Here is a 22,564-nt window from a genome sequence, read left to right as displayed (position 1 = left end):
CAATAAAGGAAATCACTATGGTTTCATTGTTCTCAAATGGCTCCAACAGCCAACCCCTTCTATCTGTCCCCTCTGCTACCCCCAGTTCAGGTCCTCATTGCTTCATGCCTACGTGGTTGCCAGAGCCTCCCAACAGGTCCGTGTGTCTTGATGTCTTCTCTCCCCTCCATCTGGTGCTCTACCGTCGAGATGATCCTCCTAAAACACAGATGAGATGTCTTTCATCAGCTTAAACACATCCCATGATGCCTTGTGACCCACACTATTAATTATTCACCCAACTAACAAAAGTTAATCTGTTAATTCCAAACTTCTTAGCACAGCCCTTCCCACCTGGTTATCAGCCTCATCCCTTGCCTCCCAAGCTTTTCCCAGTAGACCCCACCTTCTACCCACCTCAAATTGTTCCCTCTTCTCCCGGCATGCCTAGTTCTTTCAGGTCTTCTGCCCTTGCCCTGGCTCTCTCCTCTGCCTGAGATGTCCCCACCCTTTTCTGAGTGGGAGCGAACTCCCATTCACGTTTCAAACCCAGTGCCAATGGACCACCCAGATGGGTCTTCCTCAAGTCTCCAGGGAGGTAACCATTCAGTGTCGGCGCAGCGCACAGCACCTACCCCTGCTACAGTGCTCAAGCCCACTGTCATGTGATGGTCTGTTCACTTACTGTTTACTTACCTTTCTCCCCCTGCTGTAAACCACCTGAGGTGAAGTCATCTCAGCCTCTTGGAGTCAGCTTGGCTACGAGGAACCGAGTTGACATTTGTTGCATGAATGAACGTACTGTGGTTAGAAGGGGTAAGGGCGCACCAACTAACTGTGTGTTCCCTGTGCTTCCCAGACTCCCTTGGACTTCTGGCAAATGGCAGCGCGAGCAAAAGTGATGCAGACATCCTTGCTGGAAGTATCTTAAGAACGGGCATGACTCCTCGGCCTTCTCTTCAGCAATGACCTCGTGCAGGGACGTCAGGGCTGCAAAGATGGAATCTCCCAGGATCCACTAATCTGCATCAGACTCTCCATGAGTGACACATATGCTTCTTTCTCCAGGTCACGCTAGTTAGCATGACTAATACACAGGTGAGTAAGCGTTGCTCCATTTCTCATGGCTTCAGACTAAATGTTGCTCAGTACCCACAGGGTACCCAGATCTTGGTTTATAAATACCAGCCTTCACCAAAAGGACTCAGAGTGTCTCAGAGAAATGGCTGATGCCAGAGCTGGGCAGAGAAGGTACCGCACAATCCTGGGACATCTTGTGGTGCCAGAAAACAAGAGAGTGCTCAAAGAATGATGGAGACACGTGAAAAGGGCACAGCAACCGAGTTGAAGGGGCTCCCACTTGCTAAACCTGGGACAATGTGAGCATCAGAATTGATAATAATAATGGATTATAACCTATTGAATAAAATGAAAATCCATGAATCCATAGTGATAAGAATAAAAAGGAGGGAAGGAAGAAGAGGGGGAGAGAGGGAAGAAGGAAGGAAGGAAGGATGGAAGGAAGGAAGGAAGGGAGGGAGGGAGGGAGGGAGGGAAGGGGAAGGAGGCTTCCTTACAGTAGAATGACAATTAATAAACATGAAAAGTGGAGAACAGTATGGAGGTTCTTTTAAAAACTAAAAATAGAACTACCACATGACCCAGCAATCCCACTACTGGGTAATGCTCTGAGAAAACCATAATTCAAAAAGAGTTATGTACCACAACGTTCATTGCAGCTCTATTTACAATAGCCAGGACATGGAAGCAACCTAAGTGTCCATCGACGAAGATGTGGCACATGTATACAATGGAATACTACTCAGCCATAAAAAAACGAAACTGAGTTATTTGTAGTGAGGTGGATGGATGTAGAGTCTGTCATACAGAGTGAAGTCAGAAAGAGAAAAACAAATACTGTATGCTAACACATATATATGGAATCTAAAAAAAAAAAAAAAATGGTTCTGAAGAACCTAGGGGCAGGACAGGAAAATAGACACAGACATAGAGAATGGACTTGAGGACACAGGGAGGGGGATGGGTAAGCTGGGACGAAGTGAGAGAGTGGCATGGACATATATACACTACTAAATGTAAAATAGCTAGTGGGAAGCAGCCACGTAGCACAGGGAGATCAGCTTGGTGCTTTGTGACCACCTAGAGGGGAGGGATAGGGAGGGTGGGAGGGAGACACAAGAGGGAGGAGATATGGGGATGTAGGTATATGTATAGCTGATTCACTTTGTTATAAAGCAGAAACTAACACACTATTGTAAAGCAATTATACACCAATGAAGATGTTAAAAAATAAAGAAAGAAAAGAAAATTTTTTAAAAAACAAGCCATTGGCTAAGAAAAAATAAAATAAATAAACATCAAAGGAATAAGAGAATTAGAAAATCACATCTTTTGAATGGATAAAGAAGATATGGTACATATATATACAATGGAATACTACTCAGCCATAAAAAAAGAATAAAATAATGTCATTTGCAGCAACATCTATGCAACAGATTATCATACTAAGTGAAGTAAGTCAGACAAAGAAAGACAAGTATCATATGATATCACTTATATGAGGAATCTAAAATATGGCACAAATGAACTTATCTACGAAACAGAATTGGGCTCACAGACATAGAGAACAGACTTGTGGTTGCCAAGGGGGAGTGGATGGGAGGGAGGGATGCACTGGGAGTTTGAGGTTAGTAGATGCAAACTATTACACATAGAATGGATAAACAAGATCCTGCTCTATAGCACAGGAAACCAAATTCAATCTCCTGGGATAAACCATAATGGAAAAGAATATGAAAAAGAATGTATATATGTGTATAACTGAGTCACTTTACTGTACAGCAGAAATTAACACAATATTGTAAATCAACTATACTTCAATAAAAAATTTAAAAAAGAAGAAAATAAAATCATATCTTATAACCATAATAGTAATAATTGATTTAGACAAGAATCATCACTAAGTAAAAGTTTGGAGAGGAACAGGATGTTTGCATTGTCTCAAAGCACCTCCACTCGTATTATTTATTAATTACAAAGAGAAAAAATGGTAAGTTCACTGTTGAGAAACCTTAATGAGGTGAACAAAGTTAATACCCCCAGGAGTGGGACAAACAGACACCAAGTGGCCCTCGATGTGATGCACCAAGGACACAGCATCTTTATGTAGCATCCCTGCTCCCCGAGGAAACATCAGACAAACCCACATTGGGGACCTTGACCTGAACTCTTCAGAAGTATCAATGTCACAACAGACAAAGAAGGGCCAAGGGACTGTTCCAGATTAAAGAAGACCGTGGAAGCATGCCAGGGATCAGGGGAGACCCTTTAAAAGACGTTATTGCGACAGTTGGCAAAATGTTCATGTGGACACTACATTAGACAATCATTGACAAGTAGACCATTGACAATCAACAGTTATTGACAATTAAGACATTTGTATGGCAGCAACCTTAAATTTCCTGAATTTGATCATTGGACCTCCCTTGTTCTTAGAGAATACCTGCTGAAATGTTTAAGGGAAAAGGAGCCAGATGCCTAAACTAAACTTCACATGCTCCAGGAGAGGATCTATAACAGATCACATCAGATCAGGCCATATATGCAGTAGAGACATGGTCAAGAACAATTGGTGCATCTGGGTAAAGGGTAAATGAAAGTTCTTTGTCTTACTACTCTTCTGTAAGCTTGAAATGATTTCAAAATAAAAAAAGGTTTATGGAAGCAACCTAAACATCCATCAACAGATGAATGGATAAAGAAGATGAGGTACATATACACAATGGAATATTACTCAGCCATAAAAAAGAATGAAATTATGCCATTTGTAGCAACATGGAGGGACCTAGAGATTATCATACTAAGTGAAGTAAGTCAGACAGAGAAAGACAAATATCATATGATATCACTTATATGTGGAATCTAAAAAAAAAGATACAAATGAACTTATTTACAAAACAGAAATAGACCCACATAGAAAACAAACTTATTACCAAAGGGGAAAGGGGGTGGGGGAGGGATAGATTGGGAATTGGGGTTTAACAGATACACACTACTATATATAAAATAGATAAACAACAAGGACCTACTGTATAGCACAAGGAACTGTATTCAACATTTTATAATAACCTATAATGGAAAAGAATCTGAAAATATATATATATGTATGTATGTATGTATAACTGAATCATTTTGCTGTATATCTGAAACACTGTAAATCAACTATACTTCAATTAAATTTTTAATTAATTGTTTTAAAAAGAAATTTTAAATAAATATATTGATTGGGACTTCCCTGGTGGCGCAGTGGTTGGGAGTCCACCTGCCGATGCAGGGGACGCGGGTTCGTGCCCCGGTCTGGGAAGATCCCACATGCCGTGGAGCAGCTGGGCCCGTGAGCCATGGCCACTGGGCCTGCGTGTCCTGAGCCTGTGCTCCGCAGCAGGAGAGGCCGCAGCAGTGAGAGGCCTGAGTACCGCAAAAAAAAAAAAAAAAAAAAATATTGATTAAGGGTGCTATCAGCTGTGCATAACGGAAAGCCTGACTATTCGTGGTTTATGCACTCAAGACATACATAACAGGAAATTCAGAGGGAGCCGGCAAGGGCTGGTACAAAAGCTCAGTGATACAACTGAGGACCCAGAATCTTTTTATCCAAATGATCCACCTTCTCAAGGCTGTGGCTTTGTGCCCTTGGAGCCTCATGGTCACAGGATGGCTGTTACAGCTTTAGGCATCATGACCAAGTTCAAACTCCAGGAGAAAAATGGGGGGAGACTATGTTAGCGGGACTTTTCTTGATGTGTCTCTCACCTGTCACCAGTGAAGAAAATCTTCTTAGAAGGACCTTATGTCTCCTTAGCCAGAAGGGAACCACGTGGCCGACCCTAGCTACAAGGCAGACTGCAAACTGTTTCCAGTATCAGGGAAAAGGGAACAAACTACCCGTGCTAGGCTTCAACAGACCGTGAGTCATCACCTGAGACCCGGCACTTTGAGTCCCCAACCAAAGTCAGGGTTTTCTTAGCAAGCAAAGGAATTGTTCTCGGAAAGCAATTAGCAGTGTGTGTCATCATTGATATTTGCTAAATACCTGCTCGGTCGACATTGTACTGAACATTAGAGATGAATTAAAGAGATGAAGACTCAGTCCCCATCCCTGGAGCTCACAGTCTGTAATTCCCCCATCACAGCCCTCCATCTGGAGTGTGGAAGCCTCTTCACAGTTCAGTTAGGAAGTGGTACCAAGAAAAGGTGACCTCACAAAGTTTATCTGAGTTTTTCCATAGCAAATAAATAAATAACTTTTTAACCTTCCTAGCCAAATATCAAACAAATACATGTTTTCTTACTGAGTTTTCCATAGTATTGAAACTATCTTCCAGTTCCCCATTTTTGTCTTAAAAGATCTTTAAGCATTCATTCATTTATTTTTTCATTTGACAATGATTATGGAGCTCCTCCTCTCCTGGACTGAGGACACAGTCCTCAGGAAAAAAAAAAAAAAAACAGACACTGTCTCTCCCTCTTGAGGCTTACAGGTAAGTGGTTTTAAAAAAAAGGACCACTATTCAAACAATCTGACACATAATTGTATGATTAAAAGGTACAATAGACACAGTGAAGGAAAGCTAAATGGTGTTGCAAAAGTTCATAGGGACACCTGACCTGGTCTAGGGATGAGTGAAGACTTCCCTGAGAAACCATTGTTTGGATGGAGATCTGAAATAGGAATTAACTAACTGAAAGGAAGAAGAAGCAGCAAGTGCAAAGGTCCTGGGGCAGGAGGGAACATAACACATTCAAAAAACTAAAGAAGCTAGTCAGTGTGATGGAGCACAGAGGAAAGGTGAAGCACAAGGAAAGTGATATGAGATCAGGCTGGAGAGGTGGTCAAGAAAGACCATGCAGGACCCGGGGCCAAGGTAAATTTCTCTGTCTCAGCAGTGAGGGGAGGCCACTGGAGGATGTTGGGCAGGGGAGGGACAGGAGCATCTTGGCCTTTCTCAAACACCACTCCAGCCATAGCATGAAGGACAGACTGGTAGAGGCAAGGGATGCACTGGAGAAATGAGTGAGGAAGCTACTTCAGAGACCACGATGGAGATGATGGTGGCTTGGAGTAGGTGGTGGGGTTGGAAGTGGGGAGAAGTGGATGCAACCAAGGTATTTGGGGGTAGAAGTGACAGGTGTGGCCACTGATTGGAAATGAGGCATAACGGCGGTGTAAAGACAGCCCTTGTATGTCTGACTTGAATAACAGACAGAGGCTGGAACAATCCATGGAGATGGAAAATATGAAGGGAGAGGTAGCCAGAGGAGTGGGATATCTTGAGTTTGGTGTTGGACACATTCAGTATAAAATGCCTTTGAGACATCCAAGTATGCTGCTGGAAATAACCAGTCTGCAGTTGAGAGGTCAGGCTGAAAATGCAAATTTCAGAGCCAACAGTATCTGTACCGTAGGCAAGCCCTTGCCCATGAGCTAGACCACCAAGAAGAGCAGTGAGAAACCAAGAGGACCCAGTATAGCCCCACAGAAATTCCAACACCAAATGGCCAAGAAGAGGGCCATGAGCCTACAAACAGCTCTGAGAAGGGAGGCCAGAGAAATAGAACCAACCCAGAGGAGGTGTGTCATTGAAGCCAAGACCCGATTCATGCTGCTCACCCACTCCTTCTGCAGACAGCGAAACCAAGACACAGACGGCTCGGTAGTGCCCTGGACCATCCAGCTTTTTCCGGTGCAAAGGGAAAAAGCATTTCCTATGCATGCTATAACAAACTGCCACAAACTTTGTGGCTTAAAACATAAATTTATTATCTTACCGTTCTGGACATCAAAAGATCAAAATGAGTCTTACTGGACTGAAATGAAGGCGTTGGCAGAGCCATCAACAGAGGCCTGAAGGAGAATCCCAACCCGGCCTCTTCCAGCTTCTGGTGGCTGCTGGCACTCCTTGGCTTGTGGCCACATCAGTTCAATCTCTGCCTCTGTGATCACATTGCCTCCTCCTCTTCCATAGTCAAATCTTCCTTTTATAAGGACATTTGTGATTACATTGAGGGCCTGCCCTGATATTCCACGAGAATCTCCCACCTTAATATCCTTGACTTAATCACATCTGCAAAGTCCCTTTTGCCTTCTAAGGTGACCTATTCACAGGTTCCAGGGATGAGGACGTGTGGACATCTTTAGGGGGCATTGTCTTTCCTCCTACGGGCTCTCTGGGCCATGTTGAGGACCAGCAATCTGAGAATTCTCGGAGCAGCACTTGTGTGCAAAGAGAGACATCTGGTCCACACTCGGCAGCATCCCTGGAGGCAGAGACCTGAAATTGTCCATGTAGCCATAATAATAACTTGCTGCCAGGGCTTCCCTGGTGGCGCAGTGGTTGAGAGTCCGCCTGCCAATGCAGGGGACACGGGGCCCCGGTCCGGGAAGATCCCACATGCCACGGAGCGGCTGGGCCCGTGAGCCATGGCCGCTGAGCCCGTGCATCTGGAGCCTGTGCTCCGCAACGGGAGAGGCCACAACAGTGAGAGGCCCGCGTACAGCAAAAAAAAAAAAAAAAAACTTTCAAAAATGTAAAAACCATTCTTAGCTCACAGGCATAGGTTATCCCCAACTGGTCTAGAGCTATTCACATGCCCACCTCCATACCGTCCATACCGATGCCCAGCGAAGGGGAGGAGGTTGTCACTATGCTTGGCTTAGACCAATCACCCAAGACGGGTGTTCTAGAAACATCTGCCAAGACATGTAGGCAGCCCTTGCAGCTGTCAGTCTGTCGCGGAGACGGTCGGATCACTTCCTGTCCCGGCGGGAAGAAGAGATTGGCCGCTGGTTCCTCCCTACGGAGGAGAACAGACCCCACCTACAGGCCTCCGTAGAACTGGGTGCCCCTGCTTAGCTCCTGATGCAGAGCAGGAAGAGGTGAGCACATCCTAATGCACGGTCTTCTCTGGACTCTTTATTAAGCACCAGGCTTAAAGCGCCCTCTTGTGCCTTAAAGGCAAACGAGGGTCCGCAGATGTGGACTAGAATCGGGCAGAGAAGTTCTGCCAGGTCTGACACAGGCCAATCACAAGCCTTCCCGGGGTCTCCCCACGCCCTGCACATGTGGTCATGCAACCCACGTGGTGAGGCCCTGGGAGAGAAAGAGGCAAAGCCCCACCCTCCCAAGAGAAAAGCACAAAAAAACAAGTAAAACTATGCAAGTAACCGTAAAGGGCACCGAGGTGAAGCACAACAGAGGGTCTGTTTAGACAGATGATCAAGGAGGGGTGGGAAGCACTGCAAAAGTCCTGAGGAGCAGAAGAGCTTGGAATATTCACGTGCCCTGGGAGACGGCTGTGGCTGGAGCAGTGCAGGCAGGCGGGGGTGGCTGGGGGAGGGGGAGGCAGAGGGAGGACCTGGCTTGAGAAGAAGATGGAGCTGCAGAGGCCAGCTCCTGAAGATCCCAACAGACCACGGTTAGGAGTTTGTACATTCTTCTAAAAGCAACGGGAAGCCGTTGAAGGGTTTTTAGCAGGTGACTTGATTTGATTTACTTTTTTTAGACAATTAACATACCGTCATCACTGTGGTGTTTCCTATGTTATTAATGCAGCTGAAACACCACACCAGAACTACCATCCCTTTTGAGCTTTAAAACACTACACTCACCATTCTCCTGTCTCCTCACCACGGTCCCCTCGGCTCTGCTTTTAGGACAAGCTAATGTCTCGGTCATTCCCCATCAGACCCCACAGAGTGCCCTCCCACCAGCTGCCCTGACCAAGTTGCACCCCAGCCTCATAACACCCTGCATACACCCTGTTCCTCCAAACCTCCCCCAGGAAGTGGGAGGTGGTGAGGGCACGTGGAAGGAGCATCCTTGTTGAAACTAACTAGTTCTCAGCTTCCCTGTGAGAACTCAGAATTTTCCCAGCTCTCCGCTGGGATGGTGACAGCCATCTCTGACACATCGCAGGAACCCAGAGCTATGGATAGAGTACAATCGGGGCATTTTTACCCTTAGGCTGCTACCACAACATCTCCCCTCACTTTGGCCTGAAAGTGCAAGTGAAGTGGGCTCAGAAGGAAAGGCACCAGCGCCCCCTGCTGGTCACCTCTTCCACAGCAACGCTCGTAATCCCAGGGAAGAACCAGCTGTTTGCAGCAGCTTCCGCTCACTCTTCACCCTGTGAAGCTAAGTGTAGCAATTTACAACTGGGAGAAAAGGGAGATGTTCTGTCCGTGGATGCATTGGCCTGTACACACATCCTCAAGCAACTGTTTGAATGATATTTTTACCGAATTGGCTTTCTTTTTAAGACGATATGTCTAATAGAGAGGAAAGGCTCAGTGGTCCAAATGCTACAACTTCCTCGCGATGTAGGCATGGTCAAAGGTTCCCTGCATTTTTTTTTGGCCGCACCGCGTAGCATGTGGGATCTTAGTTCCACGACCGGGGATCGAACCCCATGTCCCCTGCAGTGGAAGCACAGATTCTTATCACTGGATTGCCAGGGAAGTCCTACCCCCCCCCCCCATTCTAATAGAGTAGTAATGCTTATCCAGTGAGGTCAGCTGGGAGCTGAGACTTCATAGAGACAGACATGAGGAGCTTGGTGAGTTTGAAGGGCTATGCAGTGAGCAGGCGAGAGCAGTAATTACTCCAACTGGGCTTCATGTTCCCTGTGGGGAGACAAAGGAGGCTAATTTGACCTCCAGGCAAGGACGACTAGGCAGATGCTGGTGCGGTTTAGTCCAGCAGTTCATAAAAGGTCTTGTGGAAAGGAAATCTTTTCTAAGTCACACCCAGGTTCCACGGGGCTAGTTGTGACCCTGGGTGTCCAGCTCCAAAGTTTTTGCCCTTCCATTCAGCCTCACCAAGAGCCATGGTACCCAAAAATCATGAGTTCAAATCCTGCCTTGACCAGGGTCAGGGATGAATGAGCTCAAGCTACCAAATGCATAGGCTCTTCCCTGATCAGGTTGCCACAGGTGAGAACAGATGAGAAAGAGATTATCCTGGTAACTTGAGCGCCAAGGGCATCGGTCCCCACAGTAGAGAACCACATGGGGAAACAAATCCATGTCGGGTTTCCTGACGAGCAGGGAATCATCCCTGGGGAGCGAGTCGGGTGATGTTTACAGCTAATGGCATTGAGTTACTCCACCTCTGGGATCTACCTGCCCAGGAGACCACACAACAGTAGCCTTGACACCCTCGTCCCAGCAATGGTGGATGAATATTGCAAGTTCACCTTCTCTGATGACTCTGAGTTCATCTTCCTTATGTTGACTTTCTTTTCTCTTTCAAATGTTTTTATTATGAAATATCTTGTGCGTATCCAAAAGCACAGAAGAAACTATAATGAATACTTTTATACCGATCACTTTGTCTAAGACACCAAACATTTCAGGCACGCATGCACTCAGCTGTTTGTCTCCGCTCCAGACCTCCCTCCCGGCCCACAGGTAACCACCACACTGAACTTGGGGTGCATCCTATCTTCATGTGTGTTTATAATTTTACTGTGTATGGATGTATCCCCTAAATATCAGGAACTGTTTTGCCTGTTTTGAAACATTATATTAATGGTATCATACTATTATACCTTCATGCTACTTCATTCTTAATTCAGCATTGTCTTGAGGGATTACCCAGGTTGATACATGTTTCTCTGGCCCCTTCATTTTTTTCACTCCGGTGAAAAAATATTCCATTGTAGGAATAGTCCATAATTTACCTATTCATACTCCTAACTGATGGACATTTAGGCTGTTTTCAGTTTTTCCCAATGACAAGCACTATTGCTGTAGACATTTCTGAACACATCTCCTATGTGTGATGAACACATGTGAGTGAGGGTACCTCTGGGGCACACACACACCAAGTGGTATTGCTAGGTCTTAAGGAATATGCACCTGTAGCCCTAGTCAATATTGTCAATTGTTCTTCCACGTGGCTTTATCAATATACTCTCCTACGACCCGTGTATGTGAATTCCCTTTCTTTCACATCTTGCCAACCAACCCTTGCCAATCTGATGAATGGGAAATAGTATCTCATTGTTATTTTAATTTGCATTGCTCTTATTCTAGCCCTGAGATCTGCACACTCTGGTTCCTTTTCTGTGAATTGCATTAAGGTAATAAATTTTCCTTGGTGCCTCAACTGGTTGAGTTGGGATGCTTAACTACTTGTGGGTTGAAGCTGCCCGGCTGGAATAGCCACCCCTGAGGCTGTGGGCTCTTCTTGTTCAGGGACATCTTTAAGATCCCTCCTCAAAAGGCCTGAGCCCAGCAAGGCTATGCTGACTTTTCTGAGCTCTGATGGTGCCCCACGCCCACCCCAAAACCACCACACCTGGACCAGTTGTTCCCAGCATTACTGTGATTCCCTATATCTCTTTGGCAGGGCCTAAAACCCACAGGCTGAGGCCCTAGGGCTGTACTGATGTGCTTAGAACAGGGGGAAATTAATAATGACCAAAATGGGATCTTTTGGAGAAATTGACATTCACGTGTAGTAATCTCACACAGTGTCGTTTACCAATGTGCACAAAAACTCAGCAGAAGACGCTTGCCATGGTGTCACTTATAATAGCAAACAAACAAGCAAGCAAACCACTTAAATGTCTCTAAATGTCCAACAGCAGGGTTTCACTACATGAGGAATGATACCTCCCTCCAGGGAATGTACTTTGAAGCCGTGCAAGGTCACATTGCAGAAGAGAACACAATGTCGAGGAATGTCCTTCAGGAGTCTTAACTTGAGGTGCGTGGACTCCTGAGATGCTTCTGGAAGGGAGTTGGCATCACCTGAGATGCTTACTTAAGTATCCAGGACCCCGCTGTAGACCAACGGAAGCTGACCTTCTAGCTGGGAAGGCAGGAATCCTAACAGGCTCCCTCAATGATTCTAATGCATTCGGAAGTGTGAGAATCGATGCCGGGGGACCCTAAAATAGTTACAAAGCTTGCTGGTGTATTAAGATTTCAAAAGCAAGTTACATGCAAATACAATATATATAAAAGCAATCCCGTTTGGGCCTGTGTGAGTGTGTGTGTGTATGTGTGTGTACTAATAGGTACCAAAAATTAACAGCAGTAACCTCTAGATGGTAATTTCTCAACCTAGGCACTGTTAACATTTGGATCAGAATAATTCTTTGTGGTGGAAACAGTCCCGTCCTGTGTACTGGAGGATGCTTAACAGCTTCCCTGGCCTCTACCCATTAGATGCCAGTAACGCCCCCTAGCGGTAACAAAAATGTCTCCAGACATTGTCGAAAGTCCCCTGGAAGACAAGATCACCCATGGTTGAGAACCACTGCCCTAGATGGAAGGTATGATAGATAATGTTTTACTTTGCTTTTAGTCTATCTGTCCATTTCCTACTTTTTCCAAAAATTAATATAAAGTATTTCAGTTATGTAAAAATTTTGGTGTTTCTTATGTCCCTCTGTGTTGTCAAAAAATATATATATATACATATATATACACACACACACTCAGATGAAATGATGTTCACATTAGTACTTACAGTAAGTTAACTATTTTATTATGATTTTAAAAGAATTAAGAAAAAGCATATACAAAGCCATCCCAAATGTCAATATTCCTTCAGAGGCTTTAAAGTATTTATAACCTTTGGATATGGCATCCTAATTTTAAGGTTTGTTTTCTTTTTTCTTTGCGGTACGCGGGCCTCTCACTGTTGTGGCCTCTCCCGTTGCGGAGCACAGGCTCCGGACGCGCAGGCTCAGCGGCCATGGCTCACGGGCCCAGCCTCTCCGCGGCATGTGGGATCTTCCCGGACCGGGGCACGAACCCGCGTCCCCTGCATCGGCAGGCGGACTCTCAACCACTGCGCCACCAGGGAAGCCCTTAAGGAAATATCTTAAGAAGTAATTCTAAATATAGAAAATGTTTTACATATATGGTGGATTTTTGCAGAGTCACTGATAAAAACAAAAAGTTATAAACACTCTAAAACCAACAATAGGAAACAAAGTTAATTACAGTACTCAGTAGAATAGAATATAGTATGAAAATTATATTTACAAAGAGTTTATAACAATGCGGGTGGGAAGGTTTGTGCCATATTGTTGAGGGGAAACTGCATACAAAATTGAATATGTCGCATCATCTCTGGCAAGTATAACAAAACAACAATGAAAAGAACCCTGTGAGTCCAACACAGTTAAAAGAAACACATCAAGATGTTTAAAAAATGACTGTCAAGATCTTTATCTTTAATTTTGCATCTGTATGAGATGATGAGTGTTCACGAAGCTTATTGTGATAATCATTTCATGATGTAAGCCAAATCATTAATGTACACCTTAAACTTATACAGTGCTATATGTCAATTACATCTCAATTAAACTGGAAGAAAAACATGACTGTCGATTGAACAATGGCATCTTAGGGGATTTTTCTCTCTACTCTTCTGAAATGTCCTAATTTTCTAAAATAAGCATATATATATTTATAGTGAAAGATACTAATGTATTAAAAAAAACTTCACAAATGAAAATATACCAAAATTTCAGGTGAGAAATATGTCTTTATATCGATCTATACACAAATTTCCATCCAGACGATAAAAATAACTTTGTTCAAAAAATGAAACGTATTCAGAAAGTACAATATAAACTAAATGTGATTTTAGCTACATTCATCAGCTCTGGGAAAGATAAATTTTAAAGGTGATTAGACTATGCAGATGGTCAGGAAAAGGTTGTATATAGTAACATGATAACAGAAAATATTTTAATGAAAAACAAACTGGATATATTTTTTTCTGACCTGAAATCACATTATTCTAAAACAGAGGATCTCATTTCGAAGGAGATCAAATAATTTAGGTTCAATTAGAATTAACTAACCAAGGGCAGACTTCAGCCATCTCAGATTTTGATCTAACTTGTTTACACTCATCCAGGGTGATGGGCAATTCCAGCTCATGGGAAAAACAATTATCGCAGACAAAAGGCAGCCCTTCTCACATTTGTAAGGCAATATTTGCCCGACCTCGCCATTCCCAGGTGGCTCCACTGAATTCTCTTGTTAGCTCTCTCCTCAGTCTTTGATGTGGAGACAGATTATATCTTACAATAGACCTCAAAGAGGGAGGCAGCTGCGTGCATTCGGTAGAAAATAGAAAAAGGCATGGCCAGGTTGACCACTATTATCCAGGGTTCAAAGCCAAAGACAATTTCCTCCAATCCGTTGTCATACTCGGGGCGGCAGCCAAAGGCGGGAGGGATCCAGAGCTGCAAGAGAAGAGGAGGTGGTCCTAGCAGCCGCCCGGGGGCCCCCCACAAACCCAGGTGCTGACTTGGACTCAGGGAGACCAAGTCACACCTGTCACAGGGGTAAGCAGCCCCTGTGTGTTTCCCATCTCTATGGAGTCCACTGAGCCAGTCCACTGAGCCCCGATGCTGCATGAATGCTCTTCACACCTACCTGGTTCTCTCCATCCCCACAGCCCTCACCTTGGTCTGGTCCTCCATCTCCCCTTCCCCGGACTGCTGCAATGCCTCCCATGATCCCCCCCACTCCAATGGGTGCCTTCGATTCCCCCCCACACCCCGCTCCAGCACATCACATGGCTTCAGAGTGATCTTTATAAAGCACACATCTGACCTTGTCACTTCTCTGCTGACCACGCACCAGGGCTCCAAATGCCTTCAGGAGACAGTCCAAATTCCCTCAGTGATCGGGAACACGTCCACGTCTCCACATCTCTCGTCACGCCCTTCACTCTGGCCCTCCCGGGCTGTGCACAGCCCCCAAATGTGCCTTTCCCCAGCCTTCAGGGTTTTGCTCCTGCCTCTTCCTCTATCAGGGACTCCCTGTCTTCCTTCTGCTAAGTCTTACCTTCTTCCGAGTCCTGAGACACCTCCCCTTCCAGGAAGCCCTCCTTGATCTAACCAGTCAGGCAGGAACTCCCTGTGTGTTCCCATAGCCTCCAGTGTTTTCCTACAGTGGTGCTCCCTGTTTCCCACACCCGTCTTTACATTTCACCATTGGTGCTTGGGGGTCCCAGCCACGTGGGTCTGGGCTGGGGAGTTCTGTGGTCCTTTTTCTGTCTTGTTCTTGGCTTAGAGAGGCAGCCCAGGCCCTGCCCACATCCCCCTGATCGGGAGGAGAAGCACATGCCGTGGAACCAGCCCTGGGTTCCTGCCACTTACAGACTATAATTTAATATCTCCAAGCCACAGTTTCCTCACCTATAAGATGGGAATACTAACACCTGTCTCAGAGGGCTCAGGTGAGAATAAAATGGCAACTACATCTGCAAAACATAAAGCAATAACCTATTATTTTTGTTGCTCATGGAATCTACACACTGGTTCCCCCTTCTCAGCCTCCGTGTCCCAGTTCCTCCTCCTCTACCTCCCCCTAAATTGTTGGGCTCCTAGACCTACTTCCCTCTCACACTGACATTTCTACAACTTTCTCCACCCCTACACTGTGGCAGGTAGCCTCTCGGATGACCCCCCATGGTCCCACCTCCTGGGAATCTTGTGGAGCCCTGTCCCCCTGAGTTGGACTGAATCTAGTGACTCTCTTCTAACCAACAGAACATGACACAAGTCATGGGATGTCACTTCTGAGATTAGGTTACAAAAGGACTCTGGAGTCCATCTTGCTCACCCCCTCTTGCAAGAGAGGAAGCTGGCTGCCATGTGAGCCAGCCTATGGAGAGGCCACATGGCCAGGAACTGAGGGGGATCTCAGGCCCGCAGCCAGCAAGGAACTCAAACCCTCAGCCCAACAGCCCAACAGCCCACCAGGAACTGAATCCTTCCAACAGCCACATAAGTGAGTTTAGAAACAGACCCCCTTCCCCTCCAAAATCCAGCCATGAAATGACTGCAGCCCCAGTGGGCACTTTGACCACAGCCTGTAAGGGACCCTGAGCAGAGCCACCCAGCTAAGTCACACTCAGATTCCTGACCCAGAGAAGCTGTGAAATAAGAAATGTCTGTTGTTTTAAGTTGCCGAGTTTAGGGCTCATTTCTTACGCAGCAATGGGTATCTGATACACATGGCTTTCATTAACATCTCCATATAGAACACTCATGGGCTTATATCTCTAGCCCACTTTGTTCTCTGTGTTCTGGGTCCTTAAGCGTCATCCTCCCATGCCAGCTGGTTCTTCCCGCCCTCCTTAGCTGGTTCCTCCTCCTTTGTTCTGTCTCTTAACGTTGGCTGGTCCCAGGGCTCATTCATTCCTGGGTCCTCTTCTCTACCCTATACCCATGACCACTAATGATCTCACCCAGTCCTGGTTGTAAATACCAGCTATGGGCCTACGACTTCCCAATCTAAATCACCAGCCTGGTCCACCCTTGAGAATTGCAGGCTTGTATATCTCACTGGCTACTTGGTTGTCTGAAATGCATCTCAAACTCAACATTACATTCCCATTTCTCCCCATCTCCTCAGGAACATCTTCCTCCCAGAGGCTCAATCAAATTTCAGGCATCATCCTCATCTTCTCACTCATTCTCATAACAATCCACCTGCCACCCAATCCATCAATTCTCAATCCACCCGTTTCTCTCCACTCCACCTGCCAGGCCACCACCCCCATCTCTCACCTGGACCATTGCAGTGGCGCCCTGCTTAAGCTCTCAGCCTACAGTCTATTCACCACTCATCGCCAGATTAACTATTTATGTAAGATGGTGTCCCTTTCCTGGTTAAACACCCAAGGGCTTCACAGTACATCTAAAATAAAATCTACCTGCTACATGGGATGGCAGAGCTCTCTGTTAGATGGTCCCTTACCACCCCCCAGCCCAGCTCCCCAGATTGTCCCCTACCCACCCACCCCAGTCACATGGCCTTCCTCCTCTTCTCAAAGGAGGAAAGCTCCCCCCACCAAGGGTTTTGCACCGGCTGATTCCTCTGCCTGGAGCACCCATGGCTCCTTCTGCCATCCAGCTCTGGTCTCTAATCCCACTGCCTGAGAAAGCCCTTCCCACCAACTTGGCCATGTGATCTACCATGGCCATCCAAGCACCACTTCACGCCCATCCTTTCTTACTTCCCTGCAGGGCATGCAGCACTATAGGCATTTCTCCTGTTTGATTTTTTGTTGCTAGTCCTGCCATCTGGTTTATAGACCCCATAGGAGGAAGACCAGAGCTCTGGGGCGTGCTGCACCCTCATCATGCACAGCACTGCTGGCCCTCAGTGGGCACACGGAGGACATATTGTCAAGAAGGAGGGAAAATGAGAAGAAAAGGAAGAGACCTTCAAGATGGCCGAAGAGTAAGACGTGGAGATCACCTTCCTCCCCATGAATACATCAAAAACACAGCTGCATGTGGAACAGCTCCTACAGAACAACTACTGAATGCTGACAGAAGACCTCAGACTTCCCAAAAGGCAAGAAACTCCCCACGTACCTGGGTAGGGCAAAAGAAAAAAGAAAAAACAGAGATAAAAGAATAGGGACGGGACCTGCCCCTCTGGGAGGGAGCTGTGAAGGAGGAAAGGTTTCCACACACTAGGAAGCCCCTTCGTGGGCGGAGACTGCGGGTGGCGGAGGGGGGAAGCCTCGGAGTCATGGAGGAGAGCGCAGCTACAGGGGTGCGGAGGGCAAAACGGAGAGATTCCCGCTCGGAGGATCAGTGCTGACCAGCACTCACCAGCCCGAGAGGCTTGTCTGCTCACCCGCCGGGGAGGGCGGGGCTGGGAGCTGAGGCTCGGGCTTTGGAGGTCAGACCCCAGGGAATGGACTGGGGTTGGCGGCGTGAACACAGCCTGAAGGGGCTAGTGCGCCAGAGCTAGCTGGAAAGGAGTCCAGGAAAAAGTCTGGACCTGTTGGAGAGGCAAGAGACCATTGTTTCCGGGTGCACAAGGAGAGGGGATTCCTCCCCTGTCTGCACACAGGGGGCAGAGCACTGCCTAAATGAGCTCCAGATACGGGCACAATCCGTGGCTAACAGCTCAGACACCAGAGACAGGCATGAACCACTAACGCTGCTGCTGCTGCCACCAAGAATCCTGTGTGGAAGCATAGGTCACTACCCATGCCCACCCTGGGAGCCTGTGCAGCCCGCCACTGCCAGGGTCCCATGATCCAGGGACAAGTTCCCCGGGAGAACACACGGCACAGCTCAGGCTGTTGTAACATCACGCCAGTCTCACCCCGCATCCCAATTATGACTACTGTACCCCTGCCTCCCCCTGGCCTGAGTGAGCAAGAGCCCCCTAATCAGCTGCTGCTTTAACCCCCTCCTGTCTGGGTGGGTAACAGACTCCTGAGGGCAGCCTACACACAGAGGCAGGGCCTAAACCAAAGCTGAACCCCAGGAGCCGTGCTAATAAAGAAGAGAAAGGAAAATTTCTCCATGCAGCCCCAGAGCAGCAGATTAAATCCCCACAATCAACTTGATAAACCCTGCATCTGAAGAATACCTGAATAGACAACGAATGTTCCCAAAATTGAGGCAGTGGGTTTTGGGAGCAACTGTAGACTTGGAGTTTGCTTTCTACATCTAATTTGTTTCTGGTTTTATGTTTATCTTAGTTTAGTATTTAGTACTTATTATCATTGGTGGATTTGTTTATTGGTTTGGTTGCTCTCTTCCTTTTTTTTTTAATATATATATATTTTTTCTTTTTTCTCTTTTTGTGAGTGTGTATGTGTATGCTTCTTTGCGTGATTTTGTCTGTACAGGTTTGCTTTTACCATTTGTCCGAGGGTTCTGTCTGTTCACCTTTTGTTTGTTTTTGTTTTTGTTTTTTTTCTCTCTTCCTTTTCTTCTGAGCCATGTGACTGGCAGGGTCTTGGTGCTCCGGCCAGGTGTCAGGCCTGAGCCTCTGAGGTGGGAGGACTAGTCCAGGACATTGGACCACCAGAAACCTCCCAGCCCCACGTAATATCAATCAGCAAGAGCTCTCCCAGAGATCTCCATCTCAACGCTAAGACCCAGCTCCACCCAACGGCCAGCAAATTCCAGTGCTGGACACCCCATGCCAAACAACTAGCAAGACAGAAACACAACCCCACATTTTAGGCAGAGAGGCTGCCTAAAGTCATACTAAGTTCAAAGACACTCCAAAACACACCACTGGACATGGCCCTCCCCACCAGAAGGACAAGATACAGTCCCACCCACCAGAACACAGGCACCAGTCCCCCCCACCAGGAAGCCTACACAGGCACTGAACCAACCTCACCCACTGGGGGCAGACACCAAAAATAATGGGAACTAAGGACTTGAGGCCTGCGAAAAGAAGACCCCAAACACAGTAAGTTAAACAAAATGAGAAGACAGAGAAATATGCAGCAGATGAAGGAGCAACGTAAAAACCCACCAGACCAAACAAATGAAGAGGAAATAAGCAGTCTACCTGAAAAATATTTCAGAATAATGACAGTAAAGATGATCCAAAATCTCGGAAACAGAATGGAGAAAATACAAGAAATGTTTAACAAGGACCTAGAAGCACTAAAGAGCAAACAAACTATGATGAACAACACAATAAATGAAATTAAAAATACTCTAGAAGGAATCAACAGCAGAATAACGGAGGCAGAAAAATGGAGTCACCTGGAAGATAAAATAGTGGAAATAACTACTGCAGAGCAGAATAAATAAAAAAGAATGAAAAGAATTGAGGACAGTCTCAGAGACCTCTGGGACAACATTAAATGCATCAACATTCGAATTATAGGGGTCCCAGAAGAAGAAGAGAAAAAAGAAAGGGACTGAGAAAATATCTGAAGAGATTAGAGTTGAAAATTTCCCTAATATGGGAAAGGAAATAGTCAATCAAGTCCAGGAAGCACAGAGAGTCCCATACCGAATAAATCCAAGGAGAAACACGCCAAGACACATATTAATCAAACTATCAAAAATTAAATTCAAAGAAAAAATATTAAAAGCAGCAAGGGAAAAGTGACAAATAACATAAGAGGGAAACCCAATAAGGTTAACAGCTGATCTTTAAGCAGAAACCCTGCAAACCAGAAGAGAGTGGCAGGACATATTTAAAGTGATGAAAGGGAACAACCTACAACCAAGATTACTCTACCCAGCAAGGATCTCATTCAGATTCGATGGAGAAATTAAAACTTTTACAGACAAGCGAAAGTTAAGAGAATTCAGCACCACCAAACCAGCTTTATCACAAATTCTAAAGGAACATCTCTAGGCAGGAAACAGAAGAGAAGGAAAAGACCTACAATAACAAACCCAAAACAATTAGGAAAATGGTAATAGGAACATACATATCAATAATTACCTTAAATGTAAATGGATTAAAAGCTCCAACCAAAAGACATACACTGGCTGAATGGATACAAAAACAAGACCTGTATATACACTGTCTACAGAAGATCATACTTCAGACCTAGGGACACATACAGACTGAAAGTGAGGGGATGGAAAAATATATTCCATGCAAATGGAAATCAAAAGAGAGCTGGAGGGGCTTCCCTGGTGGCACAGTGGTTAAGAATCTGCCTGCCAATGCAGGAGACCCGGGTTCGAGCCCTGGTCTGGGAGGATCCCACATGCCACAGAGCAACTGAGCCCACATGCCACAACTACTGAAGTCCGTGAGCCTACAGCCTGTGTTCTGCAACAAGAGAAGCCACCACGATAAGCATGCACTCTCCAACAACTAGAGAAGGCCCGTGCGCACCAATGAAGACCCAACGCAGCCAAAAATGAATAAATAAATTTAAAAAAAAAAAAAAAAAAAAAGAGAGCTGGAGTAGCTATACTCATATCAGACAAAATAGACTTCAAAATAAAGACTATTACAAGAGACAAAGAAGGATACTACATAATGATCAAGGGATCAACCCAAGAAGAAGATATAACAATTGTAAATATTTATGCACTCAACATAGGTGCACCTCAATACATAAGGCAAGTGCTAACAGCCATAAAAGGGGAAATTGACAGTAACACAATCATAGTAGGGGACTTTAACACCCCACTTTCACCAATGGACAGATCATCCAAAATGAAAATAAATAAGGAAACACAAGCTTTAAATGATACATTAAACAAGATGGACTTAATTGATATTTATAGGACATTCCATCCAAAAACAACAGAATACACATTCTCAAGTGCTCATGGAACATTCTCCAGGATAGATCATATCTTGGGTCACAAATCAAGCCTTGGTATAAATTTAAGAAAATTGAAATTGTATCACGTATCTTTTCCAACCACAATGTATGAGACTAGATATCAATTACAGGAAAAAAAACTGTAAAAAAAACAAACACATGGAGGCTAACCAATATATTCCTAAATAACCAAGACATCACTGAAGAAATCAAAGAGGAAATCAAAAATTACCTAGAAACAAATTACAATGAAAACACGATGACCCAAAAACTATGGGATGCAGCAAAAGCAGTTCTAAGAGGGAAGTTTATAGCAATACAATCCTACCTCAAGAAACAAGAAAAATCTCAAATAAACAACCTAACCTTACACCTAAAACAATTAGAGAAAGAAGGACAAAAAACCCCACAAAGTTAGCAGAAGGAAAGAAATCATAAAGATCAGATCAGAAATAAATGAAAAAGAAATGAAGGAAATAATAGCAAAGATCAATAAAATTAAAAGCTGGGTCTTTGAGAAGATAAACAAAATTGATAAACCATTAGCCAGAATCATCAAGGAAAAAAAAGGGAGAGGACTCAAATCAGCAGAATTAGAAATGAAAAAGGAGAAGTAACAACTGATACTGCAGAAATACAAAGGATCATGAGAGACAAATACAAGCAACTATATGCCAATAAAATGGACAACCTGGAAGAAATGGACAAATTCTTAGAAAAGTGCAAACTTCCAAGACTAAACCAGGAAGAAATAGAAAATATGAACAGACCAATCATAAGCACTGAAATTGAAACTGTGATTAAAAATCTTCCAACAAACCAAAGCCCAGAACCAGATGGCTTCACAGGTGAATTCTATCAAACATTTAGAGAAGAGCTAACACCTATCCTTCTCAAACTCTTCCAAAGTATAGCAGAGGGAGGAACACTCCCAAACTCATTCTATGAGGCCACCATCACCCTGATACCAAAACCAGACAATGATATCACAAAAAAAGAAAACTACAAAAAAGAAAGCCATTATCACTGATGAACATACATGAAAAAATCCTCAACAAAATACTAGCAAACAGAATCCAACAACACATTAAAAAGATCATAGACCGGGCTTCCCTGGTGGCGCAGTGATTGAGAGTCCGCCTGCCGATGCAGGGGACACGGGTTCGTGCCCCGGTCCGGGAGGATCCCACATGCCGCGGAGCGGCTGGGCCCGTGAGCCATGGCCGCTGAGCCTGCGCGTCCGGAGCCTGTGCTCCGCAACGGGAGAGGCCACAACAGTGAGAGGCCGGAGTACCGCAAAAAAAAAAAAAAAAAAAAAAAAAAATCATAGACCATGATCAAGTGCAGTTTATCCCGGGAATGCAAGGATTCTTCAATACACACAAATCAATGTGATACACTATATTAACAAACTGAAGGCTAGAAACCATATGATCACCTCAATAGATGCA

At 45.1% G+C, this 22,564-nt stretch overlaps 1 protein-coding gene across 1 annotated transcript in view; it reads right to left on the bottom strand.

Annotated features, from left to right (window-relative positions):
- Positions 1-14,022: 14,022 nt before the first annotated feature.
- Positions 14,023-22,564, bottom strand: part of OTOP1 (otopetrin 1) — a 42,890-nt gene continuing 34,348 nt past the window's right edge. Inside the window, exon 6 of the mRNA XM_032633385.1 lies at positions 14,023-14,274. Coding sequence (XP_032489276.1) covers positions 14,104-14,274 — 171 coding nt within the window. The 3' untranslated portion in view covers positions 14,023-14,103. The remainder of the gene's footprint in view (positions 14,275-22,564) is intronic.

Source organism: Phocoena sinus, chromosome 5 (assembly GCF_008692025.1).
Source record: "Phocoena sinus isolate mPhoSin1 chromosome 5, mPhoSin1.pri, whole genome shotgun sequence".
Lineage (NCBI taxonomy): Eukaryota > Metazoa > Chordata > Mammalia > Artiodactyla > Phocoenidae > Phocoena > Phocoena sinus.
Note: the sequence above shows the minus strand (reverse complement) of the source record. Positions and strands in the feature narration are given on the sequence as shown.